Source organism: Chiloscyllium punctatum, chromosome 22, assembly GCF_047496795.1.
Source record: "Chiloscyllium punctatum isolate Juve2018m chromosome 22, sChiPun1.3, whole genome shotgun sequence".
NCBI classification, from domain to species: domain Eukaryota; kingdom Metazoa; phylum Chordata; class Chondrichthyes; order Orectolobiformes; family Hemiscylliidae; genus Chiloscyllium; species Chiloscyllium punctatum.
The window spans coordinates 52,928,369-52,956,016 of NC_092760.1; the positions used below are offsets into that span (position 1 = coordinate 52,928,369).

A 27,648-nucleotide genomic window follows, 5' to 3' on the forward strand; every position below is an offset into this window, starting at 1 on the left:
ACTGAAACTCATTTAGTAAAGACCTCTCCAACACCAAACCAGCGTATAACAGAGATATGGCCATTCTACCCGATTGAATGCCTTCTCTGCATCTAGGGAGACAACTAAACCTGGTAGCGCTCCCTGCTGGCAGGCTTGTATCATATTTAAGACTCTTCTAATGTTATAAGTTGATCTGCAACCCTTTATAAAACCTGTCTTTTATAACGAATGGTAAACCCTCTCCAGTCCTAATGCTAACATTTTTGAGAGAATTTTAAAATCCACATTTAACAAGGGCCGGTATGAAGAGCAATCTTCTGGGACCTTTCCCTTCTTAAGAATGAGAGAAATATTTGCTTCTCTCAATGAAGGTGGGAGGCAGCCCTGACTATGTGAATAATTACACATATTTATAAATGGCCCGGCCAGTTCCCCTATAAATTCTTTATAGAACTTAGTCTAGAATCTGTCTAGTCCAGGCATTTTGCCACTCTCAAGCTGCCTCACCATCTCCGGAACTTCCTGGGTTGTCAGGGGAGCATTCAAGAACGACACCTGCTCCGAGGTTAGGCCCAGGAGGGCCAGATTTTTAAACAAAGATTCCATCTTCCTTGTTCTATCCTCAGTCCTGCAACTTATACAATTCGAAATAGAACTTTCTAAAGGCTGCATTGCTCTTTTTACGATTACAAGTCAGGGTACCAGTCGTCTCTCTAATAGACGTAATGGCCTTTTTCTTCCTGGCAAGGTACACTAGATACATGTCAGACTTGTCACCGTATTCAAATAGTCTCTGCTTCGCAAATAATATCTCCCTCCTTGTTGTTTAAGTGTGGTATTCAAGATTGCGCTAAGGGCTGTGATCCACTGTAGTTTAGTAATGGAGGGCCTACAACATACGCTGTCTCAGCTGCCTTCGGGCAAGCCTCGAGAGGTGCTGTTACTCTCCCTTTTGTCTTTTCCGGGTCGCAGAATATGAGATAACCAAGCCTTGTGAGTATGCCTTAGCAGTCTTCCACATCGTCGAAGGGTTACTGGCCATGCCTGAGTTGATATCCCATAAGGTTTTTAATTCCTGCAAAAAATATTTTATGAACTTGCTATCCTTCCATAAAAAAGGGTCCATATTCCAATGTTGGGGACCTATCCCACCATCACTAGTCTTAACCTCCATATATATTGCGGCATGGTCAGAAATAGTTATATTACCTATTTTACAAGACAATATCGAGTTCAAAAGGGTCGAGGGGACAAAAAACATGTCGATTCTGGTATGGCACTTGTGTGGGTTAGAATAAAAAGTAAAGTCTCTACCCTCAGGATGGAGACACCTCCACACATCTACCAGCCCCAACTCCCTATTCAGATCCACCAGCTGCCTAGATCTCAAAGATATTCCTGCAGAGCTCCGAGGTATCCTGTCTGCCTCTGGGTCAATGATGCAATTAAAATCTCCCCCTATAATTGTATGGCAGACCCCAAGACCCCAGACCTTAGAGAACGCTTCCATTACAAATTTAAAAGGGTGTGCCGGGTGGCAGTAAAGATTCAAAATCCTGTATTCCTCACCATATATTAGGGCTTTAATCAACATATACCGTTCAGACTTATCTTTTATCTGGCTTAACATTTGGAAGGGAAGATTCTTCCAAATAAGAATGGCTACTCCCCTACTTTTTAAACTGAAAGATGAAAAGAACACCTAGCCAAACCCACCCTATTGCAGCTTTGAATGCTCCTTATCAAGTAGATGTGTCTCCTGTAAAAGAGCTATATCAACTCTTTCTTTTTTAAGACTTGATAATATCTTTTTCCTTTTGATTGGCGAGTGGCTTCCCTTGACATTCCAGGTGCATCACCTAAACGAATGGCTCGCCATGATCGTCCAAGCAAACCCGAGACCCCCCGGAGGAAAACCCCACCCGAAAGACATTGAATAAAGACCAAAAACAATTCACATGTAAAAAACCTCTTTAAAATAGTTAAATCAAAACAACTAAGAGCTACTCCTAAATAAAAATAACATAAAGCATATTTAAAAAGAGGCTTTCCCCTTTGCTCACAGGGGACACTATTACCTTCCTTTAACCCCACCATAACCTCTCCCAGCTCCAGCCCTGCCCCCGGCCCAGGCATTACAAAATAGAGTAAATAAATTCCAGTACCTTATAAAACAGGAGTTAAAAGTGGGCGACCCACCCATCCCCCTACACTATCGCCTAGATACGCTTAACAAAACAACACAAGATAAAAATATATAAGATTACAAAATTACAAGCCTAGCAAGTATTAAGCAACTAAATAAGGAAAAAAACCCTCTCCGAGATATCCCCCAATAATCAAATAAACCGTGCGAGCTATAGATAAGAGCGAGCCCACCCCCAAGGAAAGATGGAGAAAAGAAAGAGGGAGAAAGGAAGAAGGAAAGACAAAATGGGGCAAAATGAAGTCACTATCCATATTGTTCAAGTCCTGCAGTCTATTTGAGAGCATCCAGGAACTCTTTTACTTTTTCTGGTGACCCAAAGTTATGTACAGATTCTCCATGACTGAAGCACAGCATTGCCGGATGTCGCATGGAATATTGAATATTTAAGTCCCTGAGACACTTCTTCGCCTCTTCAAATGCCCTCCTCTTGCGGACCAAACTGGAGAGAAGTCCTAACACAACATTATCTTGGAGCCCTTTTACATCACAGCATAGGAATCTTTCTCCAAGATTCTGGAGGCCACCAGCAATATTTGTTTTTCCCTGTAGTGTTGAAGTTGAAGAGGACTGGGGTGGGCGGTGGGGGACGCTGTTCCGACCCGGGCCTGCGCACAGCAACCCGGTGGGCCCGCTCAACCCGCACCTGGCCCAGCTCCAACTCCACTTTCAACAGCTGTGGGAGCCATTGCTCCAGGAAATCCACAAGCTGGCCGTCCTTTTCCTGTTCGGGAAGGCCCAGCAACCGAATATTTTTCCGACGACCTCTGTAGCCGGACCTGACCCATGGATTACACAGCAGCATTCTCTGAGGCCGCGGCCCATTGCTCTGCCCCTCCAACACACTGCCTGAGTTTCTCAATCTCTCGGTCATGCTTCTGCAGCATGACCGAGATCGACACCCACCTGGACCGGGTCTCCTCGATGGACACCTCAATCTTCTCTCAGAGTTGAACGAACTTCAAGATCAGGCTCGCCTCTGCAAGTAAGTCCCCCGGGGCGGCCACTGATGTCTCTGCTGCGGGGGGGGCTCCCTGCCTGTTGCGAACTGCGAGAGCCTTTGCCATTTTAAAAAGGACCAAGCTGTTAAAGTTTGATACACAATGGCCAAGGGGGCTGGGCAAATCTATTTTAAGTGATTTAGCAGGTGAGGTGAGGGTGGGCACCCCACTTTGCCTGAGTCTTGGGCAGAGCTCTGCTGACTCAGACCTACTGGGTCGCCGCCATCTTGGATCTCCCCTTTGTTCACTTCTTTAAAACAAGCTGCTATTCAAACTTCAACTCTTAACCTCAACCACAGTTCCAAATAATAAAAAAGAAAACAATTGAGGGTCTCGGTAATGCTGATACATTACCTTAAAATGTTCAGCAGCACATTTTGTGCAATAACCTTTTTATGTGGTATTTTATTGAATACTTCAGGAAGTCCACCTGCTTCCCTTTACTAACTGCTCGTTATACAGAAACGTATAACCATAAAAAAATAAGAGCAGGAGTCCATTTAGCCCTTCAAATCTAGTCATTATGATCATGGTCAATCATCCAACTGAAAAGCATGTTCCTGCTTTCTCATATATTTGTTGATCTATTTAGCCCCAAGTGCTATATCAACTCCTTCTTGAAATCAAATATTGTTTTGACTCAAACAAATAACAATGGAAATGGCTGGAGAAATTCATAAGCTCTGGCAACATCTGTGAAGAGAAAGAAGTATTAACATTTCAAGTCCAGTGACTCAACTGTTGGTTTCAACTACTTTCTGTGGTAACAAATTATACAGGCTCACTTTGCTCTAGGTGAAGAACTATCTTCTCATCCCAGTTCTATTCCATAGCCTTACACTGTGACCCAGGGTTCAGGACTCCCCACCATTGGAAACATGTTTCTTGCACCTACCCTTTCTAATCCTGTTAGAATTTTATAGATTTCTTTGAGGTTATCCTCATTTTTTTGAATACTAGTGAATGTAATCTTAACCAATTCAATCTCTTCTCACAACAGTTTTGTCATCCTAGGAAGCAGTCCCAAAACTTTCACTGCACTTCCTCCATAGCAACAACATATACTTCCAGGTGTGATCTTACTAAGACCTTGTATAATTGCAGCATGGAAGATAGCAACTTCCTCAAAGAAGCCTCCCTCAGAATTCCCTCAAGGTGCAAGAACTCTGAAAGAACTCTAGCAAATTTGTTGAACATAATTTCCCATTCACAAAGCTATATCATCTCTGATGGATTGCATTAAGCTTTCACAAATGAAATATTCTGCTATTTCTTCCTTAAATCTATTCTCCTTCCCATTTTTTAAAATCTTTTTTGCTAATTAATTCCCACTCAAGTCCACTTAGAGAACATAGAACATACGGCAAAGGATCTCATGGCACTGTTTCAGGTCTGGTGTTTCAGCTGTGTTCATGTAACAATTCATTGGACTCCCATTACTGTGAAAAAGGAAGTCACTTGGACCATGGAGTAGCATCCAGAGGGAACAAGGGAACAATGATGTAATGTTTTCGATGGTGAAAAAAAATGTACATACCGTACTTGCCTGCCAGTCATTTGGTTTTGTTTTACCTTTCGGAGGGCATGGTCATCTGATGTCTTAGTATCCAGAAGTGAGGACAATGATATTGTTGACACAATAACAAATTTGTAATCTTAATTCTATATTGTTTGGCATTGCCATCATGCAAAATGAGTTAAATTTAAAACATATTTAATTGCACAAAACTGGGAATGTATGAGAATGTGGCTCCTCAGAAGAGTAGCATTATTTTAATGTCAAGCACAATCTGTGTTCTTACAACTCAGGTATTTTCCCTACTCAGCCACTACCCTCGAGCCAGGGAGTCTACCCTAGTTCAATGAGGAGTGCAGGATAGCATTCAGGAGCAGAATGAGACATATCTATCGTTCCAACCTGATAAAATTACAGCATAGGGCTCTTATACATGCTAAACATTGGAAGCAGCATGTAGTGAAGCAAAGTGATCGTGTAACCGACAGACCAGATCAATATACTTCAACCTTACCACATACAATCAGAAGTGTTTGTAGACAATTAAACAACTAGTTGGTGAAGCAAGTTCCATTGCATCGCTGTCCTTCATGGTGAGGGAGTCCAGCAAAAGATGAGGCTGAAGCATATGTAACCATCAAGCTTAGGCTGATGGGTGGCAAGTTACATGCACAATATTTGAGTGGTAGGCAGTGACCATTTACCATGAAATCATCTATCTCCTTTGACATACCGCAGCTTTACAATCACAAATATCCTCATCGTCCTGAAACTTACCCTTGACTAGAAGCTTAACTGGATCAGCCATATAAATACAGCCATCTAAAAACAGCAAGTCAGAAGCTGTGAACTCTGCACTGAGACTCCTGACTCCCCAAAGCCTGTCTACAATCTCCAAAACGCAGCTCAAGAGTGTGATGGAATGCGGTGCCCATCTGAATAATTGCTGCTCCAGGAGTACTCAAGCTTAACACTATCCAGGTTGCCCTCCATTTGTCACCTTAAATGTTGATTCCCTCTGACATAATCGCACAATCTGTAGGAACTGCAAAACAGCAGTAATAACAAATTGTGAGAGCACCTTGCAAATCTGCGACCTTGACCATCTCTATCTTATGCAGCATCGGGGATGGTTTGATGAAAATATGTGTCAGTGAAGAACTGGAGTCATACCCCAGAGTGAGTGCCGGAGGGCAGTTTCTGTAGTCAAAGGGAATATAGACCCAAGAGAAGAGGGTTTTTGACCAGAAAAAAGCAGTAATGGAGGCAGTCAAAGAAAGCCTGCTTCTTGAGAGAGTTTCAAGACCATATTGACAAATGTGAAGAATTTTGATCCCTTGTGAAGTTTGATGAACCACCATGCAATGTTCCCTCTCAGTTGCATGGTCCCATGGAGGTTCCTCCCATGCTGATTGACTTCTGTTTTCAGAAACTGCACCTGCAAACAGACCTTGGAGGCCATGCAAAAGAAAAACATATTTAGAGGGAACATTGCCAGCCACTATGTCATTAACATACAGAGAATGGCTGAGAAATCTGTCTTGGGCAAGTTATTAAATATGTTTTGTGTGGGGATTTGGTCATAATCCACAACCCATATTTGCCAAAAGTTTATTGGTGTTGTGAATTAAACATATATTGTGGATTTTATTATTGTTATAATATTATAAAGTCAATATTATTGTTGTTTGTTCAAAACTATGGAATAATCTGGCCTTATTCTCTTTCCAAGTCCCCTGGGTCTTGTGCTCTGTTGACTTAAAAAAAAGTACTGGTTTTAAGCAGGTCATATCATCAATTTGGCAGTCTGTTCTGGGATCATAACAATTCCAAAATAGTGTACAGTAAGATTTTGAAATGATGAATGCAAGACCAAGAAGTTGAATAAAGTAGTAGTAGTAGATAATGTTTATGAATGTTTAAGATGCTGTACATATTTGTTTTGGTTCAGTGACATCAGTTAAGAATAGTTGGAGAGATGAATCAGTAACCTGTATCTGCTTGTGCATTAAGGTGTAACAATAGCATTGCATTGTGATGCAGATTGGATTTCTGTGATGTTGTATAATAACATGGTTAAAAAAAAGTCAACTTGCCACTTTGCACTACTTCCTAGGTCAAAGGCTTTCCCCCTCCTTTTTTGAAACCATTTACTGTCTTGTTGCCCCCAGTTTTACACCCCTATCTTTATAAAGCATGGATGCCTGTTAAGCCCTGTTTAGTCCTTTCAATACCTGAGAGTTGAATATTACTCAATAATTTTAAAATATGTTCCATTCTAATGGTATTTTTGTCAATAATTCAGACGTTTGGCAGTAAATTTGAAGCTGCATGTTATACGGAGAAGGGAGGTAAGGAGTCCAACATTTTTTTTCCTCAAGATAAAGAGTGAATGAATGTCATGAGGACGATGGAATTAAATTTTGGAGTTGGGGAGAACTAAGATTATGTTCAAGAATAAAGAGAAGCTGAGGAACTACAGATCTGTGAATCTGACTTTGGTGGGTCGATTGTTGGAGGCGATTATGAAAGGTAGAATTTATATGCACATGAAGCAAGGAATGATGAGAGATAGTCAATATGGATTTGTACGAGGGAAGTCATGTCTCACTAATTTGACCGAGTTTTGTGAGGAAGTAACCAAAACGGTTGATGAAGGTGGAAGAGTAGATGTTGTTTACTTGGGCTTCAGTAAAGTTTTTGATAAGGTTCTGCATGATAGACTAATTAGTAAAGTCAGATCACATGGGATTCAGGGTGAACTTGCCAAATGGATACAAAATCAGCTGAACAGGTGGTGGTAGAGGGTTGTTTTTCGGCCTAGTGGTATTTTACCAGCAGTGTTCCACAGGAATCAGTGCTGGGTCCACTTTTGTACCTCATTTGTATAAATAATTTAGATAAGAATATTAGAAGGCACGGTTAGTAAGATTGTAGATGACCCCAAAATTGGTGCTGTAGTGAACAGTGAAGAAGGTTATCTAAGATAACAAAGAAATCTTGAACAATTGGACCAATGAGCTGAAGTGTGGCAGGTGAGTTTAATTTGGAGAAGTGTGAGGTTTTGCATTTTGGTAAAATAAACAAAGGTAGAACTTATACAGTTAAAGTAGGGTCCTGGGTAGTGTTTTAGAACAGAGCAACCTAGGCATTCAGGTCCGTAATTCTGTGAAGTTTGCGTCACATGCAGAGATGATAATTAAGAAGAAGTTGAGCACACTTGCCTTCATTGCTCAGACCTTTGAGTATAGGAGTTGGAATGTTCTGTTGAGATTTTACAAGGCAGTGGTGAGACCTCTTCTGGAATACTGTGACCAGTTCTGATTACCCTATTACAGGCAGGATATTATTAAGCTGGAGAGGGTTCAAAAAAGATTTACCAGGATGTTGCAGGGAATGGAGGGCTTGTGTTATAAAAGTAGGTTGGATTGGCTGGAACATTTTTCATTGGACAATAGGAAGTTAAGGGATGACCTTATCGAGATTTATAAAATAATGGGCATAAATAAGGTGAATGGCAGCTGGCTTTTCCCTAAGGAGGGGGATTTCAAGGCTAGGGGGTATATTTTTAAGGTGAGAGGAGAAAGGTTTAATAAAGACATGAGAGGCAACTTTTTTTTTACACAGTGGTTCATGCATCTCCATAGGAAGTGGTGGATGTGGATACGTTTCCAGAGTTTAAAAGACATTTGGCGAAGTGCATGAATAAGAAATGTTTGGAAGGATATGTGGCAAGCGCAGACAGGTGGGACTGGTTTCGTTCGGGATTATGGTTGGCATGGACTAGTTGTACCATGACTCATTGACTGTATGACTCATCAATCTGTCTGCATTCATTGTAGAAGAACAAAAGAACAGATGATGTGAATTAGCACTCTACAATTTCTCTTGAAGGACCTTCTGTCTATTCTGAAATAGAGAAGTTCCTGATGAATGGCTCTTGCCTGAAATGTCAATTCTCCTACTCCTTGGATGCTGCCTGACCTGCTGTGCTTTTGAAGCACCCCAATTTTGATTCTGATCTGTAGCATCTGCAGTCCTCACTTTCTCCTGTTCTGAAATAGAGTCTATTCTCCTGCTCATCAAACTGCCACTGACCTTGCCCTCCTTCTTACCTGACTAGACCAAATAAGATGGCAGTTTCTTTCCTTAAAAGATATTGGTGAGCTAGATGGGCTTTTCTGACAGTCATTCCATTGTCATCATTTGACCCTTAATTCCAGGTTCTTATTGAATTCAAATTCCAACATCTGCTGTGGCAGGATTCAAACCTGGGTTCCCGGAACATCACCTGGATCTCTGAACTATGATTTGAGTATCCGCCTCCCCTCAAATGCTCAGGCCCATTGCCACAGTCTGATAATGCCCACCATTATGCTGCACAGTCTCCTGTTGGTGCTACTGCCTATCATTCTGAGCTTCACCTGCAGCAGCTATACCCTCTCATTCATACTGCTCTCCCTCCCACCTGAGCACCCCTATCAATTGAGTTCCCTCACCCTATCACTGTCTTGCAACTCAGCATGGAATCTCCCCATCATCCTACCTCCTGCATCATGTCAAGCTTCTTCAGTGTTAACATTACAAAGTTGTTCCCCTCCCAAATGTTGAAACAACAGAAGCTCAGGAGTGTCTTTCATGGACAAGCTGCTTAGATATCTGATACAAACAACAACAGTGTACAGATCTATGCTCTGCAGTCCTATCACATCCAGCTATGTTGGTAATGGACTATTTGCAGTTCACTAGAGGAGCAATCTTCATCCTCAATTAATAGAGTGCAACACATCAGTGCAAAAGGTAAGACTAAAGTATTAACAACAATCTTTAGTTAGAAGTGCTGAGTGGACAATTCATTTATGCCTGCTCATCACAGCATCACAGAAGCAACCCTTCATGAAAATTCAATTCACTCCATGTGAATTGGAGAAATGGCTGAAGGCACTGGATGTTGCAAAAGCGATGGCCCTGACAACATTCTGGCAATATGACTGAAGATTTGTGCTCCTGAACTAACGCATCTCGAGCCAAGATGTTCCAGTACAGCTAGAACACTAGCAGTATTCTTGCAATCTAAAAAATGGCACAAGTCCATCCTGTATATAAAATGCAGGACAAATCCAATCTGGTTAACTACTTGGAGAAAGTGAAGACGGCAGATGCTGGAGATCAGAGTTGAAAGTGTGGTGCTGGAAAAGCCTAGCAGGTCAGGCAGCTTCCGAGGAGCAGTAGAATTGATGTTTCGGGCCTAAGCCCTTCATCAGGAATGAGGCTTGTGGGCCAGGGGGCTGAGAAATAAATGGGAGAGATGTGGGGATGGGGACAAGATAGCTGGGAATGCAATAGATTGATGAAAGTGGGGAAAAGGTGATAGGTCAGAGAGGAGGGTGGAGCGGTAGATGGAAAAGACGACGGACAGGTCAAGAGGACGGTGCCGAGTTGAAAGCTGTGATTGGGATAAAGTGGGGGGAGGGGAAATGAGGAAACTGGTGAAATCCACGTTAATCCCGTGTGGTTGCAGAGTCCCAAGGTGGAAGATGAGGTGTTCGTCCTCCAGATGTCAGGTAGTTAGGGTTTGATGGTGGAGGAGGCCCAGGACCTGCATGTTCTTGGTGGAGTGGGAGGGGATGTTGAAGCCTTCAGCCCATGGCGTGGTGGGGTTGGTTGGTGCAGGTGACCCAAAGATGTTCTCTGAAATGATCTGCAAGTTGGCATCCTATCTCCCCAATGTAGAGGAGACCACATCGGGTGGGACAGATGACATTTGTGGATGTACAGGTAAATTTCTGTCTGATGTGGAAGGATCCTTTGGAGCCTTGAACGGAGGGGGAGGTGTGGGCGCAGGTTTTGCACTTCCTGCAGTGGCAGGGAAAGGTGCTGGGAGTGGGGTGAGGGCGAAAGGGGGCGAAAGGATCTGACAAGGGAGTCACAGAGGAAATGGTCTCTCTGGAATACTGATAAGGGTGGAGAGGGAAACCTAACCCGAGTGGTGGGGTCTGTTTGTACGTGGCAGAAGTGGCGGAGGATGATGTAATGTATACCGAAGTTGTTTGGATGGAAGGTGAGGACCAGGGTGTTCTGTCCTTGTTGCGTTGGGAGGAGTGGGGTTCAAGGGCAGAGATGCGGGAAGTGGAGGAGATGTGCTGGAGGACATCGTTGACCATGTGCGTTGGGAAATTGTGGTCTTTGAAGAAGGAGGCCATCCTGGGATTTTCTATCGTGGACTTGGTAGAATACCTACTGCCCCACAATCTACTCATAAACATCAGCGAGTTGATAGAAGAGGGCATAATAATATGATCAAGTGGCATTTCTTCTGGAATAAGCAACTTCTGCCATATCCACTCTATGCCTGACCTTATTTCAGCCTTGGTTCAAACATGGATAAAAGACCTGAACTATAATTTCTTTATTTATTGATTCTATTCCTAGAGAAATGAATCCAAGCTTGCTTTTTCAATGACTTTGTTAATTTTTGTCACATCTTTTTCCTACTTTATGTATTTATACTCCCAAATTCCTCTTCTCTCTACTCCAGTTAAGTTCTTAACTTTCCAAGGAGTATTGGTCCATTTCTTCTTCTTCCCAAAGTGTACCACCTCACTTTTTCTATGTTGAATTTGATCAAGTAATTTTAGTTAATTTGTGTCCTAATTATAGAATATTATCCATTTCATATCAATGTCACAAGACCCCAAATTAGTTACTGGAATAGATTTTCTGCCAGTGTTAAAGATCAAGGAATTTCGAGGACAACTTGAGTTTCTGGGATCTTTTAAATTGTTTAATCTATTTTATGAATTTATGAGCATAGAATGACTTATACTTTGAACCTATTTTGCCTTATTTTTCTGTCACCAAGTCTCCCTTTATTTACATGTGGAAAGTCCTTGACACTGTTCCAGCTCCCTTAGAAAGAGATGGCTCACAGTGTGTCAAAACTGAAGCACCTGTAGCTATTGAAATGTTAACAAGCAAAGCCTGATAAGGCAATGCCTTCATGAAAAAAAAAGTGAAGGGGGATTAGGAAGAGAAGGAGGGAGTTTATTCAAAATAGAGTTGGAATGGGAAATAAAGCACTCAATTCCCTGCAGTACCCACCTCTCCCAAAAGGCATCGAGACTACTGGTGAACACTATGTGACACCAGTGACACCCGGGCTTGAACATAACCTTCTTACATGAAATTCCAAATTCTAATAAAATTTAAATGATTCAAACTGTTTATGTGCAAATGTTGTGTGATAAATGTAGTTGGGCAGGCAAGAATGAAAATCATTGACTGTGAACCAAACGTTTGTTAATTCCCTGTTCCTCATGTTACATTTGAAGGAGGGGAATGCAAAATTCCATTTATTTAAAGTTTATTTCCTGTTTCCTGAAAATGCATATGTGTTGATAAAGGATTAACAGAGGAAAGTGTGAAAATGAGAGTTATCTAGAGTGAGGCAAGATATAGTCAGGTATAGAAAAAAAGAATAAAGGGAAGGAAAGAGATTGAATTGAGAGGAAGAAAGGGATTTTTTTAGAGTAGACATTTTTAAAAATCTCCAACAATTCAAAACCATATTTCTAATTGTTTACTTTCTGGTCAAGAAAGATCTTTAGCTTTCTGTGGTGAGTTTAGTATGTTACATTGATGTGAAATTCACTAAGTAAATTCGTGAAAGTCACTGGAGATTAAGGGAAAAATGCCATGTGAGCGGATCTAATGGGAAAGTGATGCTAATTGAACTTCTGGCAAATCAGAATTCACAGAGGATCTCCTTTTTCACCATATATTTGTGCCCAATTTTGCCATTTACAATAACACATCTTTTTGCAACTAATTTTGGACTAACCTCTCCACAGAATACTTTGCACCTTCTAGGGTCCTAAACAATTCTTCCAGGTAAAACAGTGCATTTCTTGTATTATTTTCAACTTGAGTTGCACTAGATTTGGATTGTCTATCATTCCACTCCCACTCTAAACTTTCTATTCAAGTTTCCTATGTTGTTACAGTGAAGCTTATCTTTCCATTGGGCACTTCACAGTGTGCACTCTTACCATTTTACACATCTTTTCGACCTATATTTTGTGACTTTACTTGACCTGTCACCCATCCAGTTTTTTTTCCTTTATAGCAGCAAGGGAAAAACCCCTTGAATCTTTCTTGGCTTCTGCCCTATTGCAGACTTTCACCTTTGTGTATCCTCACTCTTTCTTTTCTATCTACTTGCTTTAAGCCTGTTACATTTTCCAGTTCTGAAGAAAGATCATTGGCTTGAAAAGTTTATTTCTCTCTCAATTAAAGCTGTCTGTTCTGCCATGTATTTCCATTCTTTATTGTTTTTATCTCGAATATGATTGATTTCAGGTATAGTTTATTCACTGTACATAGAACTGAGCAAATGAACACTTTATAATTTTGTTCTGTACAGAGGAAATATTCTACCTTCTTTGTTCCATTACCCAACTGTACCTTCCCCATTACTCAGAATTAGGTTAAATATATTTGGAAACTAATTACCTTTGAAATTGGATGGTCTGCCATGTCTATAAATTTGAATCTATTTCCAGCCCAGACCAAAGGGTCGCAAAGTTAGTTATCTGTGTTTATTGATGCTGTTGGAATATTGCATGCAATTCTGGTCTCCTTCCTGTTGGAAAGATGTTGTGAAACTTGAAAGGGTTCAGAAAAGATTTACAAGGATGTGGCCAGGGTTGGAGGATTTGAGCTATAGGGAGAGGCTGGACAGACTGGGGCTGCTTTCCCTGGAGCGTCAGAGGTTGAGGGGTGACCTTTATAGAGGTTTTCAAAATTATGAGGGGCATGGATAGGATAAATAGACAAAGTCTTTTCTCTGGGGTCAGGGAGTGCAGAACTAGAGGGTATAGGTTTAGGGCGAGAGGGGAAAGATATAAAAGAGACCTAAGGGGCAACGTTTTCACGCAAAGGGTGGTATGTGTATGGAATGAGCTGCCAGAGGAACTGGTGGAGACTGGTACAATTGCAACTTTTAAGGGGCATTTGGATGGGTGTATTGAATAGGAAGGGTTTGGAGGGATATGGGCTGGGTGCTGGCAGATGGGACGAGATTGGGTTGGGATATCTAGTTGGCATGGACGAGTTGGACCGAAAGGTCTGTTTCCATGCTGTACATCCCTATGACTCGATGCCTGTCTTTGGAGCTCATCAAATGCAGGAATCCGTGCAAAAGATCTTTGTAGAAGCCATCCTATTGTATGTCGCCCTACACACGGAGGAAAAAAAACCATTACTCTGGGACAACACATCTATCCTGGGACAGGCTAAGCAAAGACATGCCAGAGAATTCCTAGAGGCCTGGCACTCCATCCACAATGCCATAAACAAACACATAGATCTAGATACCGTCTATCAACCCCTCAGAAAATGAACAGGAAATGACAGCACCACAAACCCCAGGAACCCCTTCCAGGACAAACCTATAACCAGAAAGCAGGAGACAACAGCTTTGCTTCACTTGGAGGTCGCCACTGATGATGTTATATAGCCAGGTAATGAAACGTCTGGATATCAAATCTACAGCTCAGCGAGCGAACCTACACCCTAAACCTCAACCTGAGCTACAAACCTTCACAAACCTTGCAAAAATTACTCTAGATCTCAGATACAGAGTAAAAATATTCCTGCGTCAATTTTGCCAAGTTTACATATGAAGTATGATGTGGAGGAGCCGGTGTTGGACTGAGGTGGAGAAAGTTAAAAATCACACAACACCAGGTTATAGTCCAACAGGATTATTTGTAAGCACCAGCTTTCGGAGTGCTGTTCCTTCATCAGGTGGTTGTGGAGTATAAGATCATAAGACATAGAATTTATAGCAAAAGATTATAGTGTCATACAGTGATATATTGAACAGACCTGGATGCTCAGTCTTTCATCTTTTAGAATGCAGGTTTCGGTACATTAATATGTAAATCCCAGAACTTCTTTTAAGTCATAGAGTCATGGAGATGTACAGCATGGAAACAGACCCTTCGGTCCAACCCATCCATGCCAACCAGATATCCCAACCCAATCTAGTCTCACCTGCCAGCATCTGGCTCATATCCCTCCAAACCCTTCCTTTTTATATATCCATCCAAATGCCTTTTAAATGTTGCAATTGTCCCAGACGCACTCTGATGTCCAGCGATACATGAATTCAAAACTCTCGAGATAACCTAAGGTTTTATAACAAAAAGTGACATTTCAGGCTCAGAAATGCATTAAAGGTGTGAGGTCAGAGTCTGGTTCTTTTTCTCTCTCATACGCATGGTCTCTCTTATGCACACACACACATACACCCCTCACGCTCACACTGACGCACGCACCTTCTCACAGGCTTATACTTCATCACACTCTCACACACTTTACCAAGCTTTCACACATGCAAAAACACTCTCTCACGTGCATTTACATGCACACACGCACATGCACACACTCACTCTCTCTCTCATGTACATACACACGCAAGTTTATTGGTGAATTCATAATTGCAGAATTATATTTGCAGGAACATTCTATTTTACTCAAAAAATGCACAATCTGCAGGCAGTCAATGCAAGCAGTCAATACATGTAATATTTTGTAAGTTCCACTTAGGAAATAGAACCAGTCTGATTCAAGATTGGGATACAGATAGATTCTGACCTCACACCTTTAATACATTGTCTGAGTTGAGATGTCACCGTTTGTTATAAAACCTTAAGTTATCTCGAGAAGGCGACTTAAAAAAAGTTCTGGGATTTACATATTAATTAATCGAAATCTGCATTCTAAAAGATGGAAGACTTAACAATCCAGGTTTGTTCAATATATCTATTTAGGACTCTGAGTTTTTGCTATAAATTCTGTGTCTTATGATCTCATACTCCACAACCACCCGATGAAGGAGCAGTGCCCCAAAGCTAGTGCTTCCAAATAAACCTGTTGGACTATAACCTGGCGTTTTGTGATTTTAAACGAATGAAGTAAATCTCCCTTTACCCTGGGCTGACCATTTGCCTTCAACATAATATTAGTAGGGCCCCTTGTGGCAACAAAACAAATTACACTTACTGTATTTCTGCACTATCTTAGATTAGTTTAAAGTGTCATTCATTAGTATTTGAACAACGAAATTGCTATCAATGACAAAGGCCTTCTGCTTGCCATAACTATATAATTTAATCCCAGATAGTTGAACAGCTTGGTGGAATGTGAGTGAGATAGTCAGAAACCTTCAGATCTCCAGTCAGGAAAGTGCTGTCTTTGTCTCTGTAGTGAACTGATATACCTAAAGCCTGAAAAAAGCCAGTTTATATTTTCCTTCCTTGCTACAAGCTGTTGCTTTAAACTAAGAATTCAGAGACTTTGTAAATTGTGAACCAGCCACTCTGTGTCTTCTGCAGGCAAGTGAAAATATCTGGAGAATAGAGATTGCCAAATAGTAAGTTCTGATAAGCCAAAAGGGTCATCTCTGAGAACCCTGTGGAAATGAACCATTGAATGCCTTCCCAACTCCACCCATAGAACCCACGTTTTTGTGTCTGCATAGGATGAGTTTTATAAAGGAGTTGGAGTTTTTAACTAAAGTTATTAGAGATATTTATCAACAGTTCATAATTGTTTACCTATTGCTAGAATCTATTTATTTGTAATAAATAGCCATTTTTTGTTAAGTACAGAAACCTGATCCCTGCTTTCTGTCACCCTAGGTCTAGAAGTTCAGTAAATTGGTGAATTCTGCGGGCTTTTGTAAAATCTTTAACTTTTGTGATGACTCTGGGAATAGCAAAGCTTAATTTCCAGCATGCTTCCCCAGTGCAGTATGACAAAATACATGGCAGTATTTTGTGTAGGAATGGAAAACATTTCTGGATTGAATGTTAGAAATGGTCTACAACTGAATTAGGGTGAGCTGACTTGGAATTATATTGCTGTTCCTTCACTGTCACTAGTTCAAAATCCTGAAACTGCTTCCTTAACAGCTCTGTTGGTGTTACACTCCAGGGTTATTAGAGATGTACAATTAATGATGGCTTAACTGATAATGCCCACATTTTGTGAATTATTTTTTAAAACACTCAAACTCAGTAGATCAGGCTGGAGACAAAAATGTGAGTATTTCTGGTTGAAGACCTTTAATTATATTTGGAATTAAACTGGAGATAAAAGATCAGATGGAGGGAAGTGGAGGCTATGGGGGCTGAGGGTTTGGGCCATTAATGTGAATTCATTTTACCTGTCAGACTGGGCTACTAGTTCACTGATAGCCGGGTGAAAGGATACTGGAACATGCCTCCAGTCTAGAGTAACCTCTTCCTGCCATCGCTGCTAGCTTTATTGCAGTTTCAAGTGTAATGCTAGTAAGTTTTAAACAATAAAACTTTCTTTCCCTAAGAATCTGTTACTGAAGAAATCTACTTGTCTTTACAGAAAATCATGTTTAACACAGAGATTTCTTGTCCTTCTCTTATTGTTCTGTGTGTTCATGAGAAGCTGTCACAGAGCAGACAAACACAACCATAAAATGCTGAATTTAGTACACTCCAAAGGTTTATGGCATGGTTCCACCTGGATTAAGGCACATTTTCTTCCTTTCAATCTCTTCAGATAAAACACTGCAATCAACAAATTGATAGAACAGATATTAATAATGGTCCTTACAGTTCATTCTCTTTTTTTGACATCTCAACTTCATTTTGCACCAGCCTGGCAGCACCATATGTTTTGTTAACTTATTCAATTGTCATTTTGTGGTTTTATGTTACAGTTTAGTTGGGAAAGTAGCCAGATACTGTGAGTACAAGTGATAATTTATAGCACCTGCACCTTTAATAATACTTGGTCTGTTTTTTTCTCTCACCTCCCACTTTGAGGACTAAAATCCCAATGCAGGGAGGTAAGCAACTGCTGGTGAACTTTTGCGACCCTGCTTGGTGGAGTCATTGTTATTTAGCTACCAGTGCATTTTTCCTATGGACAGGAAAATTGTGGTAATGCACTCTATTGTTTCCAAGTAAGTTTTGCTGCTCAGTGTGCTGTTTGCTTGGAGAAGACTTCAGCCTTTGGCTGCTTGTCAGTTGTTTAGTTCATTCGAGACCCTCTCCATTGGGGAAGTGGGGTAAGAGAAGTAGGAAGCTTGTTGCCTTTTGTTGTTGAAGTGGTTTCAAGGTGACTTGCCTCATACTTTGAACCAAATCCATTCTCTACAGAACTAATAAGAAAACCTGCCAAAAGATTAGTTGAGCATGCTTATTGAATAGGCTGGTGAAGTTGAACAAAACTTATCAAATTTGAAGGCAGGTGATTATTTGGCACTTAATCTTTCAGACAGTTTTGAAAATTCATTTCAGTCCCTCACATTGATTAGCTACGTATGTTGATTACCTAGAAGAAATACCATGGTTGATGCCATTTTAAGCTGCATTGTTATAATCTTCCAAAAATGAGTTCAAGTAAATTCTTCATCACAAACATGTCTTTTGACATTATTCAATCACATACATTGTATGTTACTCTTTCCAAACATTTACTTAATTGAAATCCAAGAAGAAAACTAACATATATACAATCTCTTATGTATTCATATCTATATTATTCTAGCCCAAATAACTTGATTGAAGTATAATTCATCTGATTACAAAACTAACATTTGTTGAAATCTCACAAATACAGTCCCCACCTATTCTTTTTATAGAGTCATACAGCATGGAAACAGACCCTTTGGTCCAACTAGTCTATGCTGTACATCATCCCAAACTAAACTAGTCCCATCAGCCTGCTCTTGGCCCATATCCCTCCAAATCTTTCCTGTCCATGTATCTATCCACATGCCTTTTAAATGTTATAATTGTACCCACATCCATCATTTTCTGAGGAAGTTCATTCCATATGTGAACCACCCTCTGTGTAAAAAAAATGCCTCTTACACTTCGAGTATGGCTGTTTTCATTTCATCATATGTTGGACTTAGAAAGGAAGACTAGTTTATTTCATGGGTAGGTTAGAAGTGCAAAAGGCAAAGGAATATTTCTTCACCTGTCAAATCTAAATTATAAGAGTTCACATTAAACAGATTCTCAAATTAAAAACAAGTGTAGAAAAAAATGCAGGTCAGGCAGTCAGTGTCTGTGGAGAGAGACAAAAACAGAGTTTTGGTGCCAGATTTTATGGAGGAGTAGCTGTCTTACTCCTTGAATGCCATTTTACGCACTTTTTTTAACAAAATGAGAGATCTTCATATTTTTGACAGGAGAATCCAATTCAGGCCACCTCCGAAAGGCAGAGCTGCACTTCGATTCTGCTTGTTCTGTTGTAGTACAAAACTGTTGGTGGAAGGTAAACCACAACTCCTTATTCACAGAAGTCAGCTCCTGCATTTTGAAACTTAAAAGTCCAGATTCACAGACAGGCACTTTAACAGCTACTGTGAATAAAGTTAGAGTTCTTGTTGGTAGGGAATTCAAGTAGCAGCTGTGATAAAGTGCCGGATTGCAAGGCATATATGTTAGGATGCCAAGTAGATAGAGGATATTGCACCAAATGGATGGGATATCAGGTCGGAAAGGGATCCAAATTGGTTGTGATTGCCTTGCAGAGAAATAGACTAACACATATAGGTGGCAAGGAGCCAGGTAAACATTGCAGTGTTTAGGAGGTTGGGAAATATGGGGTTCAGGTGGAAGAGGGTATTCGTCAGGTTCCAGGTAGTGAACGATCTGTCAGTGGAAGAAGGAGGGAGTAGGTGTGGAGCAGGGAAAGGGGGAGTGTGAGGAGTCCCAGTAAGTGGAACAGAATGGGTCCAGAGCAGGGGAAGGAAGTGGGTTGCAACATTGAAACAGGAGAATTGAGATGTTGGGTTCAGAGTGGGTTGGGTGTGTCAAGTCCTCTAGGTTCATAGCTCCTTGAAAATGGAGTCGCAGGTTGATAGGATAGTGAATAAGGTATTTGGTATGCTTTCTTGTATTAATCAGAGTATTGAGTACATGTTGCGGCTATACAGGACATTGGTTAAGCCACTGTTGGAATGTTGCGTGCAATTCTGGTTTCCTTCCTATCTGAAAGATGTTGGGTTCAGAAGAGATTTACAAGGATGTTGCCAGGGTTGGAGGATTTGAGCTATAGGGAGAGGCTGAACAGACTGGGGCTGTTTTCCCTGGAAAGTCAGAGGCTGAGGGGTGACCTTATAAAATTTACAAAATTATGAGGGGCTTGGATAGGGTAAATAGGAAAAGTCTTTTCCCTGGGGTTAGGGAGTCCAGAACTAGAGGGCATAGTTTAGGGTGAGAGGGAAAAGATATAAAAGAGATCTAAGGGGCAACTTTTTCACACAGAGGGTGATACATGTATGGAATGAGTTGCCAGAGAATGTGTTGGAGGCTGGTACAATTGCAACAATTGAGGCATTTAGATGGGTATATGAATAGGAAGGGTTTGGAGGGATATGGGCCTGGTGCTGTCAGATGGGACTAGATTGGGTTGGGATATCTGGTCGGCATGGCCGGGTTGGATCGAAGGGTCTGTTACCATGCTGTACATCTCTATGACTCTTAAGTCCTGGGGAGAGAAGGGAAATGTCAAATCAGGATCTGAGGTATGTAACTTGTCTCGGGGAGGTGTGGTTGGGTTATGTGAGGTAACTATGGGCTAGTTGAATAGTTATTCAGGAGTTAGATTACACATTTAATCGTCCAACTTTCCCTATGAGTTTGTTTATCTAATTTTATCAAAAGCCTCTGAATTCCTGGAGGGTTCCCAGGTGATTGGCCAGTGGAATCTTTGATTTCCCAAGAATTCCTTCAGAGACCGACACAGTGGTCCCTTGCCCCTGGGAAAATCTGGGTTGACGTTTCAGATTGACGACCTTATACTAGAACTTCTGTTTAAATGTTGGGTTTAGTTGCCACATCAGTTGTTGTTAAATTGTCACAGGTCATGCTGAACACCTATGCAAATATAACCTGTTAATTCAGTTTCACTAGCTACGATTTCATGGGCTTAGACAGATCCTAAAGGCTGAATCCTTTAGTGGACAGGTTTGGAGAGTCCGAGTTGGGTTACTTGTTGCAGATATTCCTAGCCTCTGACCTGCTGTTCTAACCATTGCAATTGTGTGGCTTGTCCAGTTCGGTATCTGCCCAGAATACTGATTAGTGGGGGATTCAATTATGGTGACACCATTGAATGTCAAAGGACAGTGGATGGATTTTCTGTTATTGGGGATGGTCATTTGCCTGGTGTGAATGTTACTTGTATTTTTTCATCCCAATCCTGAATATTATTCAGATTTTCTGGCATTTGTACATGCACTGCTTCAATGAGTCTGTTGTTGAATAGTTGCTTCCACATGTCCATTGCTATAATGCTTTCCTGTTCTGTATTCATTTTCACACTCTGAATTCATCATTAGCAAACATTTCCACCCCCCCCCCCCCCTCCACCACCACCACCATAAATGTTTGGTGAGAAATTTTGCTGTAGTCCATGTCAGACCCTGTCTACTGTTCCATTACCTTTCCTTACAAATATTTTCTTGTTCACAATGTATTAAATCTGATTGCCAAACTTTAAAATGAAAATGCTTTTATATTTATCCCATGCCTTTAAATGCATTGTCACTGCCTCATTGAAATCACTTGCGAGGGGCAGATCTGCTATAAGCCATGACAGTGCACTTCAGTATTTCTTAGAAATCTCACATCTGTTTTTTTATCGCTGAGTTTGTTGTACTTTTCATCTCTTATTTCTGCATTCTTTACAAAAGGTTATTTTTCTTTCAGAAGATGAATGAGCAAATTGTGTATGTAATGACAACAAAATTGACTTCTTTTAAAATATCTACCCCAATGTCAATAACACTAGTCGAAAGTTTATGTTCCATTAAAGAAATGCATTGGTGTCCCAACTGAGTAAATTACAAATTTACAGATTTTCCAAACATGATTCTCTGTCATTTCCCATATTTAATTTCATGTGTACTTTTTTCATTAATGATCTACTCAGTAAGGAGGTTATTTCACTGGACAACACATCTGTGTTAATAAAATGAATGATTCTCGGTATTTTACCAGCCATGATTGAAGGTTGGAGCAGACCTGATGGACTGAATGGCCTAATTTCCTGCTCCTATCTCTTACGGTCTTATGGTCTGTTTTACAAGGCATAACCATTATATTCAAAGATTTTAGTGGGTTATCATCTCCAAATTTCAAACTGGTAGAATGTTCAAATTCCTGAATTTTTCTACTCAGAATCTAGGTAGCCTTTTAGCCAGCCTATTCCACTCAGTAGACATGAATCCAGTGCCTAATGCTACGTAATTGAAAGATTCTATCTCCAATACATTGATCACTGGGCTGAAGAGTCTTGACCAATAAAATGACCGCTATATGTCCTTCTTCTTCTGCAGTCCAATTAATTATATACCAGCCAATTTGAAGAATTTCCAAATTAAATTACTGCAGCCTTGCATTAGTACTCCATATATTAGGCTCCATCTTTCTTAAATTTATCAAAATCAGACTTTGCCTCAAGATGTCACTAAATAATTTCTTTGATTATAAGTTTATCCACGAAAGTTAATCTGTCAAAGCTTCATCCTTATTCTCCAACTATATTTAAACAGACTTTTCAAGTCTACATTTTTATGTGAGTCTTTTATTTCAGTTAACCATAAAACTTTCATCCCACTGATTATTAGCTTCCCATATTTATACAACAAATTCAAATCCAGTTAACTCCTAATTAATTCATCACCTGTTCCATCATTCCATTAGGCTCGAGCTTTCTTTCAGATCATATTTGGTGATAACATGCTTCAGTATCTGAGGATTTGTGAATGGTGCTAACTTTGTGCAATCATCAGCAAACATTCCCACTTTTGACCTTATGGTGGAGGGAAGGTCGTTGATGAAGCAGCTGAAGATGATTGAGACCAGGGCACTACTCTTCCTCAATGACCTTGTTTCCTTTTCTAGGGATAAACTTTGAGCAAATATCACCATAGACCCACTGACTCCCTCAGCTACGTCAACTACACTTTTTAACACCCTGGATCTTGTAAGGATTCTCTCATTTTCTCTTTATGCATCACATCTGTTCTAATCATGCAGCCTTCCATACTAGCACTTAAGATGTATCATCCTTTTTCCTCAACTGAAAGTACCTGCTCACTCTGTCAGACCCCTCAATCATGATCCTGTTACACTTTCCATGCCTACTCTCACCCATTCTGTTGGTTCTAATTTTATTTAGGTTTTGGGCAGTAATTATTTGTGCTTATGCAATTCACACCTTTGCTGGACATGCCTCATGTGTCTTTACTTCCCCAGTTACACTATCTTTAGCCTGCACCACCAACTAATTTGTCTTTCAGGGAAATTGAATGCTCCCCCAAACACCCCCACCCCCCTTCTCAACCTTGAATTGGGTTTGCAGATGGTAGTGGAGGTATCAATTAGATGGAATGGTGAGGGGTGAGGACCCAACCTGCATATCCTTGTCCACCTGCCTCCAGTCAAGCTCAAGTAAATTTGGTGACCATGCCAGTCGTAGGCCAATTGTGATCTTTAAGTATACATCCTACTGCCACTGACATTCAGTGGGCAGTGGCTATTCTGTGTAAAAAAAAATAGTCAGCAAATGGCTTTGTCTGCAGCCTAGTGAGTGAGGCTGTTTCTTTCACAGGTACTCTGAGCCTGCTAAGGGAGCAGGCATCAGGAAATGGAGAGCCTACGGAAAGCCACACCCATCCCTTGGTACATTACACATTGCTTACTGGCAAACACTTACTTGCAACACCCACCCTGTCTACACACATGTCAATCTGAAGATCCATCTGTGATCTTCAAGGTAGGCCCAAGTGTTACAGCAAAAGTGGTCATCGCTCTGGTAGTGCTGCACATTCTGATGAACTGTTGACAACTTTCAGGGAAGGATAACTATCCTACTGGGGCCTGATACGTAGGAGACGAACCTTTGCTGTCAGTTAGGTGCTTTATTGTCTGTCTGGCAATTGCATCTATTCTTCTGGAGAGAAGCTATGTGGAGCTGCCATAGTTTTGCAGTTAATGTGTATGGTCCCCCACTATTGACTCTAAGTTCCAATCTTAGTCTTTTCTGCCTTCACCGCATCACAGGCCTTCTCTTTTTATTCTCTTCCCAAGCCTTTTTACCTCCCAGACACCTCACCCTAGACCCTCATTTCATTTGTTTAAAATCTATTGTATTTGTAACTTTTGAGGTTCTGATTAGTAATTAACTCTGTTTTACTCTATCCACCAATGTTGCCTTACCTTTGAATAATTCCAATATTGTCTGCTTTGATTTCATCCTCAGTTTACTTCTGTATCCCTTTATGCTCTTTCTCTTGGGAACTGTCAAGATTGTTTGCCATTAGTAAATTTTGCTTTCAATTAATAGTCCTGTAGGAAACTGTATAGAATGGTTAACATATTACTATGATCATTATAGGGACTTTGATTTGATAATTTTATGTGCATCCTAATATAATATTCACTTTGATTGTATGTACTAGTATTATTTTCCTCGATATAAATTTATGACATTGCATGGAAAGCTAATTTCCTTTTGGAGGTTGTCTTACAAAAATCAAACTGCATTTGCTATTGCTGTATGTGTGTGGTTAATCTCATTTCCTGTTGTTGATTTCATGTCTTTGCTGCTCTGGCTACCTCAGGCATTATCTGTTGCCCTGCTTGCAGGCAAACGTGTTTCACAAGTGATGTAGTGGAGAATGTCTTCATCAGAGACTATCCCCAAGTAATACAAAAGATGGAAAAGGTAAGCACAATATGAATCTTGAGTAATCTGCATTTAAATTATTGAGTGTGTTTTGCATAAAAATTGCATGATGCTGCTAAGATGTCACATATGATTACTCAGTTCACCAAATCAACAATTGAACTGCATTTACTTGCATCTATTTCTTGAATAAAAAAAATGCAATGATAATTCCAGTTCTTATACCTATTTCATAAAATATATTTCACATTTACTTTGTAACTTCCAATGTGACAAAGTAACTGCTTTTTGAAAAATACTATTTGTCCTCCTATTTGAAATGGCAATTTATTTCATAAAAGAGATTATAAGGTAAAAATTCTTTGTGATGCTCATCCTTGCATTGTTAAGACAGGATTGTTTTGTTTGCCTTTTGAGACTCCATTAACGCACTGAACTTGACACCATCCAGGACAGAGTAGCTTGCCTAATTGGCATCTCACCCACCACCAGAAATATGCATTTCTTCCATCACTAATGGCAGTATTGTGTACCATATAGAAGCTGCATTGCAGAAACTCACTAAGATTCTTTCTTTTCCCTTTCCAAACCCATAACCCCTCCCACCTAGTGGAACAAGGGCAACAGGAACATGAGAACATTAATTTCAAGTTGTCCATTATCCTCATATTAAAAAGTGCATTATTGTTCCTTTGCAGTTACTATACCAAAGTTTGGGAACTCCCTACCTAATAGCACTGTGGATGTGCCTACACAACATGGACTGTAGCAGTTCAAGAAGGCAGCTACCTGAACCGTATCTTGTCAAAGACAATTATACATGCGCAATAAATACTGAATTTGCAAACAACGGACATGTGCCATAAATAAATAAATTTATGCATTTCCAGGCTTAAGAATGTTTAAATGTGCATATATTTTTGAGTTCAAAATATGTGACATCATAATTTAAATAGTGAGAAAGGTTGAAATTGAGATTATTCTAACTGCTGAATTCAGAGAAGTAATTCTTTCCCTTCCATTAAATTAAATTTATATTCTGACTGAGGTGGAAAGGAACAGCTGTTTATTGCAATGATAAGTGCCATCATAAAAATAATTGCAGAACTGCAGATCCTTTACTTCAACAAGTGAGTAAGAATCTGGTTTGGTAACATTGTTTTTCAGAACTGATAACATCATATTGGTTCATGTGTATACTCAGCATTATGGTTGTACTGGGAGTGTTGTCATAACTATACTATACTAAGATGACAAAATAATCCAGTAGTATTCTGCTCAATACATGATGAACAGGTACCCAGACTTTAACTTATTTAACTCTGTTTGTATTAATTGTGATCAAGAAAGTAGACTTCTGAAGAAGGCGAATGTCTATGTTAGAAAAAATTGTTAATTGTATTTAGAATTGTCTGTATTACAAATATGGGTTTCATTTCATTTATTTAGCTAGAATTCAGGCAACAGGTTTGAATTTCTGTGGAGTTTCTTTGTTAATGATAATGTCAGTATTGCCTATTTCACTGGGTGTCATTCCTGGATTCTGCACTTATGGATCATGTTGCACACATTGTGATGGTGATGGTTCGGGGTTGTGGCAAATATCAAAAATAGATTTCCAACATGAGAACCTAAGACATAAAAGTAATAAAGTTTGAACCCCCTTGCACCTGTTCCACCAAAGATCATTGGTCTATCCCAATGTTCTGTGATGTCCCTAGTACCTAAAAATCCATAGATCTCACTCTTGAATATACATAACAACTGAGCATGCAGAGCTCTGTTAGGCAGACAGTACTGAAGACTTGTCACCTTCAGAGTGAATAAATTTCTCCTCAGCTCCGTCCTAACTGACTACCACTTAGTTATGTTATCTCTATTCTTTCCAGCCAGGAAAATTATCCCCTCCGCAGTTACCCTGTGAAGACCTAACAAATGTTTATGTTTCAATGAAATCTGCAATCTCTCATTTCCAGAAGTCAATCTTGTTAATTCTTCTTGCACCTTTTCCAAGGCATTTATTAAAATTACCATAGTCCCAGAGACTCATCAGAGAGAGATGGCTGATGGTGGTTTAACCTGAAGGTCACCAGTCCTCAGCTGAGGGGTGAGATCGGGAAGGTCGGACTCTCATGGTGGCCTCAGCTGGTATGGGAGTTAAACCCACACTATTAGCATCACAAAGCAGCCAGCCAGCTGATTGATCTAAGTCATGTATATCATGGTTAGTAAAGGATACTAAAAATTGTGGACGGTATTCCAGGTGAGGTCGCACTATATAAGCCCACTATAATTGCTGCAAGAGCTCCTTGGTGTTACGTTCAACCATTATTCAATGAAGGTAAACATATAATTGTCTTCTGAATTGCTTCTTGAATTTATTGTTAACTTTGTGTTACCTGTTAACTTCACATACATATTCATATACAAAGACCCCAAGACTCTCTGCAGACTAATATCTATTTGGTTTATCTTGTAAAATAACAATTAGCTTTTCAATTTTCCTCAGAGAAGATGGTTTCAGTGTTCTCCACATTATACTTCATCTGACATGTTCTTGCCCATTTAACTGGTCTGATCATTTTAGCCTTTGGATGTTAGAATTATAGCCATTGAATGCTAGAATTTTTGGCAATTTGATGCAATGTATTTACACTATAATCTGACTTCAAGGAAATGTTGTTCGCCTTTGATTCCTATTCGGGTAACATCACAATATCTTAGGACCGTCACCATGTACAGAAACTTGTCAACTTGAATTCCTTTATTGATAGTCTGCAGAAGTTTCTAGTAAGACTGCATTACTATTCTGTAGCTACTACAATTTGTGACGTGCAATTAGTTCTATATATTAAATAATGTCAGCTATGATTTTCATACACTACACAGTCTTCACTATATTTCAGTGCTTTTCCTAGTAAAAAGTCATTTGGAATTTAATTCGCAAAATGTTTCTTCTAATCTTATAGCTTCATCAGAAACCTTGCACCTAAGAGACTGCATCAAAGGATCATAGGTTGGTTTGGTGGTAAGAAGCCAAAGCAGCAACAAAGTCAGCAACTGAACTTGAGATAATGATATTTGATCCCAGCCTGCGGTTAAGACACTATATTTTCATTGTAAACCTGTTGGTGTGTGGTTCATCTGGGACAGTTTTAAACAAAATTCAAATGTTTGCACGCAATAGA

At 40.1% G+C, this 27,648-nt stretch overlaps 1 protein-coding gene across 3 annotated transcripts in view; it reads left to right on the forward strand.

Annotated features, from left to right (window-relative positions):
* The window catches only part of trim66 (tripartite motif containing 66), a 218,185-nt gene that overhangs the window by 117,626 nt on the left and 72,911 nt on the right, over nt 1-27,648 (forward strand). For 2 of the 3 annotated variants that reach the window (XM_072592328.1, XM_072592330.1), the window contains exon 2: nt 24,396-24,499. The exons of the other annotated variant lie outside the window; for it this stretch is intronic. In XM_072592328.1, the coding sequence (XP_072448429.1) occupies nt 24,396-24,499 (104 nt within the window). The remainder of the gene's footprint in view (nt 1-24,395; nt 24,500-27,648) is intronic. 3 annotated transcript variants of the gene reach the window in all.